Raw genomic sequence first — 14,947 nt, 5'->3', positions numbered from 1 at the left:
TTCCTAAATCTGTGTTAAACCTCAGACAAAATTGTCGGCGTTTATCCCAAAACCCTATTCTTTCCCCATTCATTTCCCCCATAGCAATGGCTGAACGAAGCAGAGGTAAATCATTTCCGGGTTTTCGGATTTGAAGCTGGCGAGCTCTATGAGTTCAACACGGTTCAAAATCTTTCCAAGCTACACTTCCCATGATACCGTTGTGTCACGTCGATCACATTAACCTTTACGTAATGTCAACATGAGTGGGCAGTCTGTGTGTAATCATTAGTCCAAACAGTTTTTGCAACGAAAGCGAGAGTTTCTATTGGACAAATTCAGGTAAGTCCCGCCCGTTTGGTTCTATTTTCTTCCGTTTAGGAAATGTTTTGCAACAGAATTGGCGTAATGAATATGCCAATGGGGTTTGGTCTGGGCACAGAAAGGATGCAGCTGGAAATTCCAGTGGTAGCTAGTAGCTATGTACTCTGATCATTGAGCAAATTATTGGTCGTTCCTATGTTTTGTGCAAAACAGATTTTTCAAATGAAAAAGTAGCAAATCCGAAGTCGTGAGAATATCAATATCATGCCTTTCATACATGCACAAGGGATCCATTGCAAGTACTTGAAACAGATTAGCTAGCTAAGCTACCGGTACCGTTAGCATCACTCGTTCTGGTAGGCTGGTGGTTTGTCCCTGACGCGAGGTTTTTATATGATTTAATTCGTCACATGGTAAAACAGTGGTGTTTACTCAAGTAGCTTGCTTACACTTTTTTAAATATTTAAGTGGTACATAACTAGGTAAAACTAGCTTCATTTGCTAACCCTTTCGCGCACCGCTAAAAGGTTTAGGAACTCTGCTAAAATGACATGAAGTTAGAACATGCCTTGGGATGACTCCTTTTGGAACTTTGTTGCTAATGTTTCCGTTAGTAAACATTGCGTCGTCACATGTATTTAATTGTTATATGCGTTGTCCATGATTGCCTGCTGTGTAACTAGTTATGTCCGTTAGCTATCGATAGCTAATTTATGCAAGCCACAGCTTGGATATTAATTTGTTAGTAAACCAAGAATATGTTAGTTAAATGAGTATGACATGCATGGTATGCCTTTCTTTTGTGGCTATTTGGTGATACAATGGATTATCAACAACTGGGATATGTTTGCTAACGCTGGCCACATATGAAACGTGAAGATATGGCTCCGCAGTTAAAAGGAAGAAAACCTTTTTTGGGGGGGCCAAATACTCCTTCATAACTAATCGATTGCCAGCTAACAACAACTGGATAACGAAGAAGCCCATTCTGTGTGGAGGAGACATTTAAATTTACTTTATTGCTTATTTACGGTATATGCCACCCGCCCATAAACCTTTAAACTGGTCTACTATGGCGATTAGTGGGGTGAGTCTTCTTTCCCAAGCCGGGCACGTGGCTGTCCCGGGAGTGGTTCTGTCAGCTATGCCTTCTTCTAACACGCCAGTGTCTGCCCGCCCCACACCAAATGTGGACATCCGTGGCTGCGAGAATGGTGACTTGATGGACTCTTTCGGCATCTTCCTGCAAGGCCTTCTAGCGATGGTGGCCTTCAGTACGCTGATGTGTGAGTACAGCCAACCAGATGCCCACTCTGACTGTGGAAAATGTGCTAATTTATGGTCGTTTGTTCTGTGCAGTTAGGCCTACTGTAAAATAGAATTTCACTGTGCAGTGTTGAAATTGGATAACCTGTTTAGGCTACTTGTTTAGAATGGAAGTCTGTTTTTAATTGTCAATAATCACTGGCAGTCATTACCTATACACTGTCTCAAAATACTGAATTATACAGTGTGAAATGTGTTGTCCCATCCCCATAGTGTTCATTTTTGGCCATGTAATTTGACCTCATTGAGTGCCTCTTTGACCACTGAGTCAGCAGTGTTGCCCTGGTAGAGAGGAGCCTCACAGCAACAACAGCAAGAGGTGAGGCATTTTCAGCTCTCAGAGCAGTGATGATGCCTGAGGCAGCTTTGTCAGTGGGAATTGACTTGGCCTGAATCATCACATTCACACAGCCCAGCCCACAGTCTACATGCAGGGTGTGTCGGTAGTTACACACTCAACACAACAGTCTGAGGAAGTCTGAAGTCACAGCATATCCATATGTGAATTCCCCTGTAAACATTTGTTTGGGCAATACACTAGGAAAACTAGCTACCCTTTTGACAGGTGACATAGATATACTTTACACAGATACGCGCACATGCATCCACGCACACAGTAAAGTATTTAACACACATTAGGGTATTGTTGTCTAGATGTGTCATATCTTAAACCCAAATTGAGGATTAGGGTATGTCCGGTAGATTAGTGGAGTCATAAATCATTAATGCACTTTTTTCTCTCACCCAGCAATCAATCATGTGTCATGGAGGTTAGAGGGCGGGCATGGAAACAAGCTGACTATTGTCTGGAACAGCCAAAGCATTATTTGTCAGCCATTACATTGTGTTCAGAGAATACACACTCTTGCATCACTCACACAAGGATTCATTATAGTGTAGACCTAGACTTTAGTAGAAAGGGCTTGCGCCTCGTACACAGGGGCCTAACCCCCAGAGTAGCAGTCACTGAGACGGGCAGTTTGTCTTTCATGTAGGCTATTGTGTTTGAACACACACCAATCTACAGTGCAGGGGGTCAGGTAGCCTAGCGGTTAGAGCATTGTGCCTGTAACCGAAAGGTTGCTGGTTCGAATCACAGAGCCAAGAATGTGAAAAATCTGTCAATGCCCTTGAGTAAGGCATTGAACCTTTATTGCTCAAAGGTAGCTGTTAGCAGACCCAGGCCATGACCCCACTCTTTGAGGATGTCTCAGGGAGAGTTTGGATATGCAAAAATCACATTTCCAATCAATGCACTCTTAATACACTCTTATACATGTGTGGAATAGGACAACTATAAGCGCCCACCTTATTATCATTCTCATCCCCAGGTTGGTACCCCAGGTGATAATGTTGAAATGTGACCTAGACTGTGTGACATGTAATACACTGCTCAAAAAAATAAAGGGAACACTAAAATAACACATCCTAGATCTGAATGAATGAAATATTCTTATTAAATACTTTTTTCTTTACATAGTTGAATGTGCTGACAACAAAATCACACACAAATTATCAATGGAAATCAAATTTATCAACCCATGGAGGTCTGGATTTGGAGTCACACTCAAAATTAAAGTGGAAAACCACACTACAGGCTGATCCAACTTTGATGTAATGTCCTTAAACAAGTCAAAATGAGGCTCAGTAGTGTGTGTGGCCTCCACGTGCCTGTATGACCTCCCTACAACGCCTGGGCATGCTCCTGATGAGGTGGCGTCCAAACTCCTGGACAGTCTGTGGTGCAACGTGGCGTTGGTGGATGGAGCGAGACATGATGTCCCAGATGTGCTCAATTGGATTCAGGTCTGGGGAACGGGCGTGCCAGTCCATAGCATCAATGCCTTCTTCTTGCAGGAATTGCTGACACACTCCAGCCACATGAGGTCTAGCATTGTCTTGCATTAGGAGGAACCCAGGGCCAACCGCACCAGCATATGGTCTCACAAGGGGTCTGAGGATCTCATCTCGGTACCTAATGGCAGTCAGGCTACCTCTGGCGAGCACATGGAGAGCTGTGCGGCCCCCAAAGAAATGCCACCCCACACCATGACTGACCCACCGCCAAATCGGTCATGCTGGCGGATGTTGCAGGCAGCAGAACGTTCTCCACGGCGTCTCCAGACTCTGTCACGTCTGTCACATGTGCTCATGTGCTCAGTGTGAACCTGCTTTCATCTGTGAAGAGCACAGGGCGCCAGTGGCGAATTTGCCAATCTTGGTGTTCTCTGGCAAATGCCAAACGTCCTGCACGGTGTTGGGCTGTAAGCACAACCCCCACCTGTGGATGTCGGGCCCTCATGGAGTCTGTTTCTGACCGTTTGAGCAGACACATGCACATTTGTGGCCTGCTGGAGGTCATTTTGCAGGGCTCTGGCAGTGCTCCACCTGCTCCTCCTTGCACAAAGGCGGAGGTAGCGGTCCTGCTGCTGGGTTGTTGCCCTCCTACGGCCTCCTCCACGTCTCCTGATGTACTGGCCTGTCTCCTGGTAGCGCCTCCATGCTCTGGACACTACGCTGACAGACACAGCAAACCTTCTTGCCACAGCTCGCATTGATGTGCCATCCTGGATGAGCTGCACTACCTGAGCCACTTGTGTGGGTTGTAGACTCCGTCTCATGCTTCCACTAGAGTGAAAGCACCGCCAGCATTCAAAAGTGACCAAAACATCAGCCAGGAAGCATAGGAACTGAGAAGTGGTTTGTGGTCACCACCTGCAAAACCACTCCTTTATTGGGGGTGTCTTGCTAATTGCCTATAATTTCCACCCTTTGTCTATTCCATTTGCACAACAGCATGTGAAATTTATTGTCAATCAGTGTTGCTTCCTAAGTGGACAGTTTGATTTCACAGAAGTGTGATTGACTTGGAGTTACATTGTGTCGTTTAAGTGTTCCCTTTATTTTTTTGAGCAGTATATGACCATGCCTGCCTGGTGTCGCGTACTGTTAGCAGGTCCTCTGATCTATCAATGGGTTTAATTACAGTGCCAAATGGACTACATTTTTTTTCAGCTCATAAGATTTTCAAAGTATTTCTTCTGCTCACAGAGCAACGGAGATTTGGAGGATAATATCATGATCGGCACATTAGTAACAAGCAGTGACATTTTAGTGTGTAATGTACAGTAGTCTGCCACTTCCTCTTACCATCCACTCTTCCTCTCTGGTCTCACCTTGTGTAAACATGGCATCTCAATAGCTGACTTGTTAAGGGAATATAGCCTAATGAACATTGTCTGCTAAAGTCCATTAGTTAGGCTATGGTGCTAAAGGGGAAACTGAACTGCATTTCCCATCACACTGGCCATATTCATAGAAATAGGCCTGTTACACTTTGTGCTGAGATGTTGCCCAACATACTAAACTTGATGATGGAAGTGTAAAGCTGATTTCAGTTCAGACTGGAGCTGGCCTTAATTAATTTACATTAATAGAATGAGTGGATTTGCCCCAGAGAGGGATACTAATTCATCCCACTGCTGTCGTGGGTGTGACTGCTGTCGTGGGTGTGTGAGAGCGGCAGTTCTATATGTGACTCTGTGTCCTGTCCACAGTGAAGCGCTTCAGGGAGCCCAAGCATGAGAGAAGGCCATGGACGATCTGGTAGGTCGGCAGCCGTCTCACTCCCACTTCCAACCACAGTATTCAAGCTTATCCTCTTCAATATTGCTATTAACCAAGAAACGCAACTAAGATAAACACAAGACATTGTGAATTTTTCTAATGTTATGTTGAACTATTGAAAGAACTTGAATTCTCAAGAGTTCTTAAAAGGCCCTCCTGTGCCCGGCACCTCTACCAGGTTCCTGGACACCTCCAAACAGGCCATTGGTATGCTATTCATTCACTTTGCCAACGTCTACCTGTCTGACCTCACAGAGGAGGACCCCTGCTCACTGTGAGTGTGTCTCTGTATGAGTGTGTGTCTGTCAGACGTTATGTGTGTCTGTCTTTGTGCCTCTGTGTTTTTGTGTATGTAGTAAATATAAATGCAATATGTAAAGTGTTGGTTTCATGAGCTGAAATAAAAGATCCCATAAATGTTCTATACGCGCAAATTTGGTTGCATCCCTGTTAGTGAGCATAGTAGTGTCATATCAATAAGCTGATTTAACAGCATGAGTTTTGTCACACAACACAATGCCACAGATTTTAAGAGAGCATGCAATTGGCATGCTGACTGCAGGAATGTCTAACAGAGCTGTATAGCTGTTCCAGAGAATTTTATGTTAATTTCTTTACCATAAGCCACCTCCAACGTTTTAGAGAATTTGGCAGTACATCCAACTGGCCTCACAATCGCAGACCACATGTAACCACACCAGCCCAGGACCTCCACATCCGGCTTCTTCACCTGTGGGATCTTCTGAGGGGAGGGGGGGCTGAGGAGTATTTCTGTTTGTAATAAAGCCCTTTAAAACTAATTCTGATTGGCTGGGTGGGTGGGAAAAGGCCCACCCATGTCTGCACCCCTGCCCAGTCATGTGAAATCCATAGATTAGGGCCTAATTTATTTCAATTGACTGATTTCCTTCTATGAAATTTAACTCAGTAAAATCATTGAAATTGTTGCATGTTGCATTTATATTTCTGGTCAGTATAGTCTCTATAACATTATGCACTTCAAGGTTGAAGTGGACACAATGTCTCCTCTCTTCCTCAGTTACCTCATTAACTTCCTCCTGGATGCGTCTCTTGGAATGCTGCTGATCTATGCCGGGGTGAGGGCCATCAGTGCTATCGTAGAGTGGAGGCAGTGGGACGCTCTACGCTTCGGAGAATATGGTGAGAGTGTGTGTGTTTGTCAGTGTGGATGAGAGATCATTTCACCCTGTAGTACGCATGGTGTCCAGAAGAGGGGAGTGGCTGCCTTGGGCACTACTGCAATGTCATCCACATCAAACATAGTTGATCACTGTTAAATTGTTTACCCAAAGGCAGAGTTTATGGAAACCTTTCCCTGGTGCTTTGATTTAAAGGGGTAATATGCAGTGGACCTGGAGAAATGTAACCTCTCTCAAATTCATAGACAGAGCTTTGGATGCAAGAACTGACCATATCAAACATTATTGTTTCGAGGCATGTATGTTTGTTCACACTTATATTGTTTACAGACATTGGAGTAAAACAAGCTTATATATTGGGTTCTGATGGGGTATGATGACCGTTAAACCAAGCTCATGAGGCATTTAGAATTAGTTTTTCAAGATTCAATGGATTTATCATTTAGAAGTCCAAAAAATTGATGTAGCAACTGCAGATTGCCCCTTTAAGTGGAATATAGAGTTCCAGTTAACTGCCGTCTGTCTGGGTATTTCTGTGGGTTGGTATTTGTCTGTTTTGCTCATTTGTTTCTGTCTATTGGATTGTGTGTCTAGTCCATAGGTCACGAGTTCATCTTTGGTTTTTGTGTGTGTGTGTGTGTGTGTGTGTGTGCGCACACAGGAGAACCAGTGCAGTGTACTGCATGGGCAGGCCAGTGTGCTCTCTACATCCTTATCATGATGTTTGAGAAGGTCCTCATCATCCTGGTCCTACTCATCCCCCAGTGGAAGAAGGTGAGTAGGGGGCATAATGGGTAGGTTCCTGACCACGTGACCATTGTCAATTCAGTTATATTATGACTGTGGAAAGTGTATGAGTACTAACAGTACTGTAAACTGTTTCTATCGTTTTAACTCCGGTGTGTTTGTTTGTGTACTGTTTACTCACCGTCTTTCTTTACTGTTGTGTGTGTCTCACAGCTGGCTCTCCTGAACCCCATAAACAATCCTCAGTTGGAGCTGGCCATCGTCATGCTCATCGTCCCGTTCTTCGTTAACGTAAGTTAAGTGTGCAGTGCCTCCGTGAGGCAGGGCTCAATTGAAAATACATTTAGTGATCTTAACCGTTAATCGGTTAGCCGCTGAAAATACATTTGACGGGTCATGCGTATCAGTCTTTAAGGTCATTTTCTTAATTTTGGAATTAAATTGGCACGTTTTTATTTTCGTCATGTATATTATTTATCATACACGCACAGCATACAGAGCCTAGTTTGAGGAGTGGAATAGCCTTCCACCTGTCAGACAGCGTGAGAGTAGCTCCTTAAAAAGTCTGTAGGCTACTGGAGTGAAGCCTGCTTTTGGAAGCCCAGTCATTGCGCAACAATTTGACAATTCTAAATGCAATCGTGTGTTCAACATTTTGGTGGTCACGATTTTAAAAGGAGCAATTTTTATTTCTCGATCTCAACTCGTAATTAAAGCACGCCTCCCGTTTGCCGTTCAGGTGTATACTGTATACTATAGCCTGCCTACCGTTGACTGATGATGCGTCACCCACCACTTTGCAATGTGAGCTCGAGGCAGTATAATTGTTTAAAACCTGATACTTTTACTTCAAATAATGAGGCATGTCTTACCTTGCTTCAAAGTAGCCTTACGAAAATTGATCCGTAGAAACATGGAGGCAATTTTTTTCCCTCATGCCATTAACCAGCATTTCTCTCCTGTTCTAATTCATATCAACTTTCTTTCGTTGTTCAGAAGCCAAAGACACAATCCATGTTAGCAACCCATCATAGTTGTTGCTATTACATTCCCCCTCTTTCTACATTTCTGAGATTTTAATCTGTCACAACTGCTCAAATTAGGTTTAGAATTGTGTTTTCCGCAGATTGCATTTTGGCAAATGTTTGAAAAGGACGTTTGGTTAGATGCTTCATTACAGGAGTATATGTTCAATAATATGCTATAGCCTTTTGAACTATAATATGATAGGCTTGCTATTGTTGCATGTTTCCATTCAGCCTTAATGAAAAATGTCTGATCCTTGTATGAATGCAAGGTACCAGAGAGGATATGGCAAGCGAGATGTTTCACTCTCGCCAATATCTGTCCCCAGTAAGCCCAATAGGTTTCTATGGTCTTATTTTGGGCCTAAGCTTGTCGCCTGCTTTCCCGCCGTGGTCCAACTCGCATTGTTAGGACGGAAACATGAGCATCTCATCATTATATACAGATCTCTAATAGTATTTTCTGTTGGTCCCGTAATTTTACTGTTTGGACATTTTTTTCCATTTGTTGACCGGTTAATGAGGGCCAGTTAGTCGGCAGCAAAATGGACCGATATTTGCATCCCTTTTGAAATGTAATTCCTTCAACTAAGTGTATTTGATGTGACATTTATGTCTACGGATTTCAGCCATTTAGGCTTGTGTGTGATCATCAAACTCATGTGTGTCTGATGTTGTACTTGCTCACTGAGCTGTGTACTGTATGTTTTCCTCAGGCCCTGATGTTTTGGGTGGTAGATAACTTCCTGATGAAGAAGGGGAGGACAAAAGCCAAGCTGGAGGAGCGGGAGGTGGGGGAGGACGTGCGGGGCAACAGTAAGGTACGCTACAGGCGGGCACTCTCCCACGACGACTCAGAGTCTGAGGTAAGACATGGACACGGCCATTTATAAAGTCATGGACACAGAATGCTTAATAAAAGACCAAGGCCTGACCACACAACCAATCACACAACCAATCATATACCTATTCACATACACTGAGTATACCAAACATTAAGAACACCTTCCTAATATTGAGTTGCAGTTGTCAAGTTTGCTGGATGTCCTTTGGGTGGTGGACCATTCTTGATACACACCGGTGCGCCTGGCGCCTAATACCATACCGGGTTCAAAGACACTTAAATATTTTGTCTTGCCCATTCACCCTCTGAATGGCACACATAAACAATCCATGTCTCAGTTGTCTCAAGGCTAAGGATCAGACCCCTTTTTTTTTTTTTGCCTAAAATGACATACCCAAATCTAACTGCCTGTAGCTCAGGACTTGAAGCAAGGATATGCATATTCTTGATACCATTTGAAAGGAAACAGTTTGAAGGTTGTGGAAATGTGAAATTAATGTAGGAGAATATAACACACTAGATCTGGTAAAAGATAATTCAAATAAAAAAATGTGTTTTTTTATTTCCATCTTTAAAATGCAAGAGAAAGGCCACAATGTATTATTCCAGTTTAGACAATTTAGATTTTAGCCACTAGATGACAGCGGTCTATTTGCGTAGTGTTAGACTGATCCAATGAACCGTTGCATTTCTGTTAAAAAATGTTTGATCAAGTCTGCCCAAATGTGCCTAATTGGTTTATTAATACATTTTGAAGTTCATAACTGTGCACTCTCCTCAAACAATAGCATGGTATTATTTCACTGTAATAGCTACTGTAAATTGGACAGTGTAGTTAGATTAAAAATCCTTCATTAACCTGTCTCCTCCACTTCACCTTCAGTGATTGAAGTGGATTTTAAGTGGATCAATAAGAGATCATAGCTTTCACCTGGTCAGTCTCTCATGGAAAAAGCAGGTGTTCTTAATGTTTTGTACACTCAGTGTACATTACACACCAAAATCACTGGAAAAGCTGTTTTTTGGGAAAGCTCTGAAAAATCCTTAGGAGGATTATACACTAAGTCCTAAGATTTGATTCTGAGCCTCGTCCACCTCCTCCTTTCCCCAAAAGCCCTCTCCTCGCAAGCCCTGTGTGGCCTCTCTCTCCTCCCATTGCCTCAGGCTGACGTAGCCACTAGGCTAACTTACATCCTCCCCTGGCTGTGTAGACAAACTTGCACAGCAGAAGCCTGTCTCTGGGCTGTGAATCACTCCACCCTGTGCCCAAGGCCAGTCACTTTACAGGCCTGTAAACCAGATGGAACTGGCCCTGTGATCTGCTCCAGAGACCAGAGACAACCACCACACTCAAACATTCATGCATGAAGTCATTTAAGTCTGCCTTGAGCAGGGGGATTTCTTATTCATCAGAAACTGTAAAAACAAACTGTCCATCATTCATACGGAGTGTTTTTTTTTCTGATTCCAAAGCACCACATTTCTCATCATAAATGGAAGTAGTGAGTTGCTTTGGAATCAAATGTTGAGCTGATTGTGATAGCTAGATAATTGGTTTCCACAGTTACTCATGGATCACCCAAAGCACCATGTTTTGTGACAGTGGATTCTAGGAGTTATTGAAAGTATGTTCCCTGACCGGGAATCAAACCCAGTCATTGCGGTGAGAGCACTAAATCCTAACCGCTAGACCATCATGTCTAATATCAGGAATGCATGTCCTATGGAATTTGTGGCATGTGACAGGGGAGTAGTTTTTCATAGACATCTGGGTGTAGTGTACCAGACTGTGAGCACTTCCTCCAGTCACAGGAACTATCTGCAATTAACCAGTGGGCCCAAACCCACTACTAAAGAAACACTGCTGTACAGGTTAACACGGAGCATGTATGGCTTTAGTAATCTGCCTCAAGCTGAAATAAAAAGTCTGTCATAAAGATTCAGAGCAGTGATCTTATCGCTCTCTCATTATAAAAGGGGGCATATAGCTATGTTATCACAGGCTTGTTTTATTGTGATGAGTTGGAGCTAGTTTTTGCTTCAGTAAAAGAGGCTTACAATGTAAAAAACCCTGATGGCAAGCTTCAATACTACACCCAAATACCACTCTAAAAGACTCCTCCCCTCTATCAAATATTCCGGGGCATATGTGTTCCTGCCACCACATCTCCCTGGTAGTCTAGTGGTTAAGCAACCAGACCCATTCCCATCCTTCCACCCCACAGAGGCAGATGGAGGACGAATGATACATTTCTGTTGACACAGGAAATTTGCTGGTGTCTGTGAGCATTTAAGCTCTGGGATTCAACTAATTTAACCCTTAACTCAGGGTTGCTTTGAGTGTCATCTATCCAGGCGTGTGGCTTCCTTTGGTCTCATTTCCAAACTCCTGTCTCTCTCTCAGATTCTGTTCTCGGCTGACGATGAGATGGATGACTCGGAGGAGGAGGATGTGCGCCGACTCACTGGCCTCAAGACGGTCAAGAAGAAGAAGAAGCACCGTATGGGGATCCCTGTTTGACCTGGGCCTACCCAGTCTGACCTGGTCTGACCCACTCCTATGTCTACTCACATCCCCACTCTCTCCTCCTCCAGGGCCTGCTGCCCTGACTGGAGCCTGCTGGCAACCTGTACTTGATTCCTCTAACAGCAGGCTGGCATTGGTCTCTTTGTGGAGTGAGTAGGGGGCCTATGTAGGGAGGTGGGATCATGGAAGACTGCAGACCATGGAGCCTATTGGACTGCCATTACTACACATCCACATGGGACTCCTGCAGCCTCTGCACTGGGAATAGAAACCCATGGAAAGGATTTTACTGCAGCTAACTACATACCATGTCTAAAGGAGATTTCACCATAGATCTGTCACTGGTGTTTCAGTGACACTCGTTGGGGAAATGAATCTTGATATGGGTGTTGGGAAAACTTTTAACACTGGTCTATAATAGGAGGGTTTGAGTTGGTGATGCAGTGTAATTGGTGATGCACCCTAAAGATCCTATTAAATGACTATTCTAATTCCTAATTCTGTTCCACACTGACTCTTCAGAAGTCCAGAATGATATTACTGCATCAGGTTAAACTGTGAATGGGTGTTACTTTTTCTGTGGTTTAGCCGGTGACCTCGGTTGGATGTAGACGGAGAGAACAGGCACCTGGTATTGAACTCAGCGTGTGTGTGTCCCCCCGCCTTTAAGTAAACCTCTGTCATTTTAATGTTTTAATACATTTGATACTGTTCTGAATCAGAAAGTGATTGTATTCCTCATCTAGATTCCATATAAGAAATGTTTGTCTCCTCCTCAGCTAGGCTGACTGCTATGGCCTGTTATAGGAGTTGGTGGAGGAGTGTGTGTGTGTCTGTCTGTGTGGACTTTTCCATTCATGCATGGCTAAGGGAATGTGGGAGGTGTGGCTTGATGCGCCAATGGAGGCTTTGCTCTGTGAAGATGCAGTGTTTTATAATAACCACAGCACTCACGTTTCTAACGGTTTCCACTTCTACATGACTGCAGAGGGAGGACGGGTCAGGACGGTGCAGCTTGGGCGTGTGTGTCTCCACCATGCACCACCCAACCCGGACCCAAGGGACTGAAACCCTCATTTCAAGCCCACCCAGTGACCGTTTAGGTCTATAGGCCTGGCTCGGAGCCTTCTCTTCCTGTCTCTGTGTATGACCGTTAACTGGGATCTCTTCCATTACTTATTTATTGTCTTTGGTGTGTCCTGTTTGTTTTTTACTGTAAGTTATTTTGGGCCAAAACCATGATGATCCCCAGCCTACTAAGTGTTTTTCATTCCGAGACGGAGTAGATATGGGACCTGAGGGTGTGTCCTCACAACCAACGGGGAAAAAACTCTCCGCTCTTGCACAATTCCCAGTTATCACTGGTCTATGGATGTTCTTTGTGTTCATTCTTTGTTGTCGACAATGTGCCTATGTGAACTTACCGTGTTTGTGAGTGTTCATTTTGTGCCCCAGAGCTTTAGACTTGCAGTAGCATTCAGTTGGTTTGACAGAAGCACAGACCTAGAGTTTGAGTGACTCTAGGTCAGCCTGCAGTACAGTGCAGGTTTGTATGTATGAGTGTGTTTGTCTTAATGCTCCTGTTCAAAGTAAGGAGTGGGGATAAAGTAAATGTGATGATGACCATGGTGCTGAAGATGTTGAACAGTTTGACAATGATTATGTTGTTGGCTGATACTTAGGAATAAATGACAGTAGGGTTTGGTAAATGGGTGGTACAGCATCATAAAACACTTCTGGTTGCCCTCTGCTCAACAGCGAGGGCTTTTAGTATTTTGAAAAAAATAACTAGATCATTAAAATGACTGACAAATTAAGGACTTACATTACCATTATATTTGCTTTTGCAATAAAGTTAGTAAAACACTGAAATAGCCAAATTTTTGTATTTTTAAGACCGCGTCTGAATAGACAGAGCTTTCCGTTTTGTCCATTTACTAGGTTTGTACTGCATTGTAGGAGGGTTTAAAAAGTGAATTCCCTTGCCAGGAATCAAACCCTGGCTGCTGCTCGGTGAGCGCACCAAATCTTAACCACTAGACCCCCAGGGAGATGTCAGGGTAAAGAATGCTAGTGTTAAGAAGGCTCCTGGAATGTGGGGGGGGGGGATTTGAGATCACAGGTCTCTGTTATGCTCTAGACTGCCACCAGGGTGCCATTTCCACAGTGACAGAGTGGGCTGTCAGTAAACAGTTCAGTAACAGGTGCAGTGAGGCATGTAGGGAAGTGAGGACCCATTTCTCCCCATAGAGTTCACTGACTCTGAGAATATTGCCAAGTACCTGTAAATCAGAGGAGGCTGTTGGGAAGAGCTATAGGAGGACGGGCTCACTGTAATTGCTGGAATAAATGGAACGGTATCAAACATGGAAACCATGTGTTTGACTCTGTTCCATTTACTCCATTCCAGCCATTACAATGAGACTGTCCTCCTATAACACCTCCCACCAGCCTCCACTGCTGCAAATAGATCCCCTAATTATACACACAAGACTATCTTTTGAAGCATACAAACTGACTCGAGGACAATTTTTATTGATGGACAAACACCTTTTGACTCCTTACTCACTTATTAACTACACACAGACATGCTGGCAGGCAAGCGATGGCCTCTCAAACAGAAAGGCTGATTCACTAGTCTCCCTGTGATACAGTATGTATGGTCTGGCCCCTCTGAGTCAAGTCTTACTCTGAACCATTATGTCAAAGTTATGACTGCAAGTGTTATGTTTGCAAAATCCCTAAACCTTTAGATAATCCATTCAGGAAACATTTTTGAGCTCAGGTTTAATTTGATGGGAGAGGTGAACTCTTGATTGGGCAGTAGGGAGTAGAGCTATTTTGGGGTTAGTAGTAACATGGGGAAGGTGTTCATCAGCTGACGTGTTCTGCCAGTTAATATGCATTCAGAGGCCTAATCAAATCCGGGCTGCTGCGGTGAAAGTGCTGAATCCTAACCACTAGACTGCCAGGGAGTGGTGTAGCTTCCAGAGTACTTTGAAATCACAGCTAGTGGAATGTTGTAAGGGCTATGAGTTGTCTCTCACTCAGCAGTTCGTTGCAACCACATCCTAAATGAGGAAAGACCTGTTCCAGCTGCATAATCCCTCATGTCAGTCTAATAATACACACTGACAATGGACAGAGAGAGAGGAGGGTGAGGGTCCACTGACTCAATCCCAGGGTCAATAACAGATTATCTCCCTGGGGATCTGAGGGTATAAATATAATGGACTGGACAGAGAGGAGCAATCCAGACACAGCTCCACTGACCAGAACTCTGGGATTAAGACACGAAAACCCAAACACAATGTCTCAGGTAAGCAAACGTCCTTGTATCCGACTGTCCTGACCTATCTTTATCAACTATTTGTTGTCCAGTTCTTGA

At 43.9% G+C, this 14,947-nt stretch overlaps 1 protein-coding gene across 1 annotated transcript; it reads left to right on the top strand.

Annotated features, from left to right (window-relative positions):
* The first annotated feature begins 397 nt into the window (after nt 1–397).
* LOC120059299 (store-operated calcium entry regulator STIMATE-like) lies at nt 398–13,425 on the top strand. The gene is made up of 8 exons (XM_039008253.1): nt 398–1,589; nt 5,187–5,235; nt 5,435–5,530; nt 6,296–6,417; nt 7,078–7,190; nt 7,377–7,454; nt 8,905–9,054; nt 11,437–13,425. Exons 1-8 carry the CDS (start codon nt 1,340–1,342, stop codon nt 11,551–11,553), a joined length of 975 nt encoding a protein of 324 aa, XP_038864181.1. The 5' UTR covers nt 398–1,339; the 3' UTR covers nt 11,554–13,425.
* Nucleotides 13,426–14,947: the final 1,522 nt, after the last annotated feature.

Source organism: Salvelinus namaycush, chromosome 2, assembly GCF_016432855.1.
Source record: "Salvelinus namaycush isolate Seneca chromosome 2, SaNama_1.0, whole genome shotgun sequence".
Lineage (NCBI taxonomy): Eukaryota > Metazoa > Chordata > Actinopteri > Salmoniformes > Salmonidae > Salvelinus > Salvelinus namaycush.
This window is presented reverse-complemented; position numbering and strand designations above follow the sequence as displayed.

Excerpts from the sequence above, each read along its gene's own strand:
- LOC120059299 (XM_039008253.1), top strand. The coding sequence starts at position 1,340 with ATGCCACCCGCCCATAAACCTTTAAACTGGTCTACTATGGCGATTAGT. Across the intron at positions 5,236-5,434 it reads AGAAGGCCATGGACGATCTG|GTTCCTGGACACCTCCAAAC; the intron begins GTAGGTCGGCAG and ends CACCTCTACCAG. Across the intron at positions 7,455-8,904 it reads TCGTCCCGTTCTTCGTTAAC|GCCCTGATGTTTTGGGTGGT; the intron begins GTAAGTTAAGTG and ends TGTTTTCCTCAG.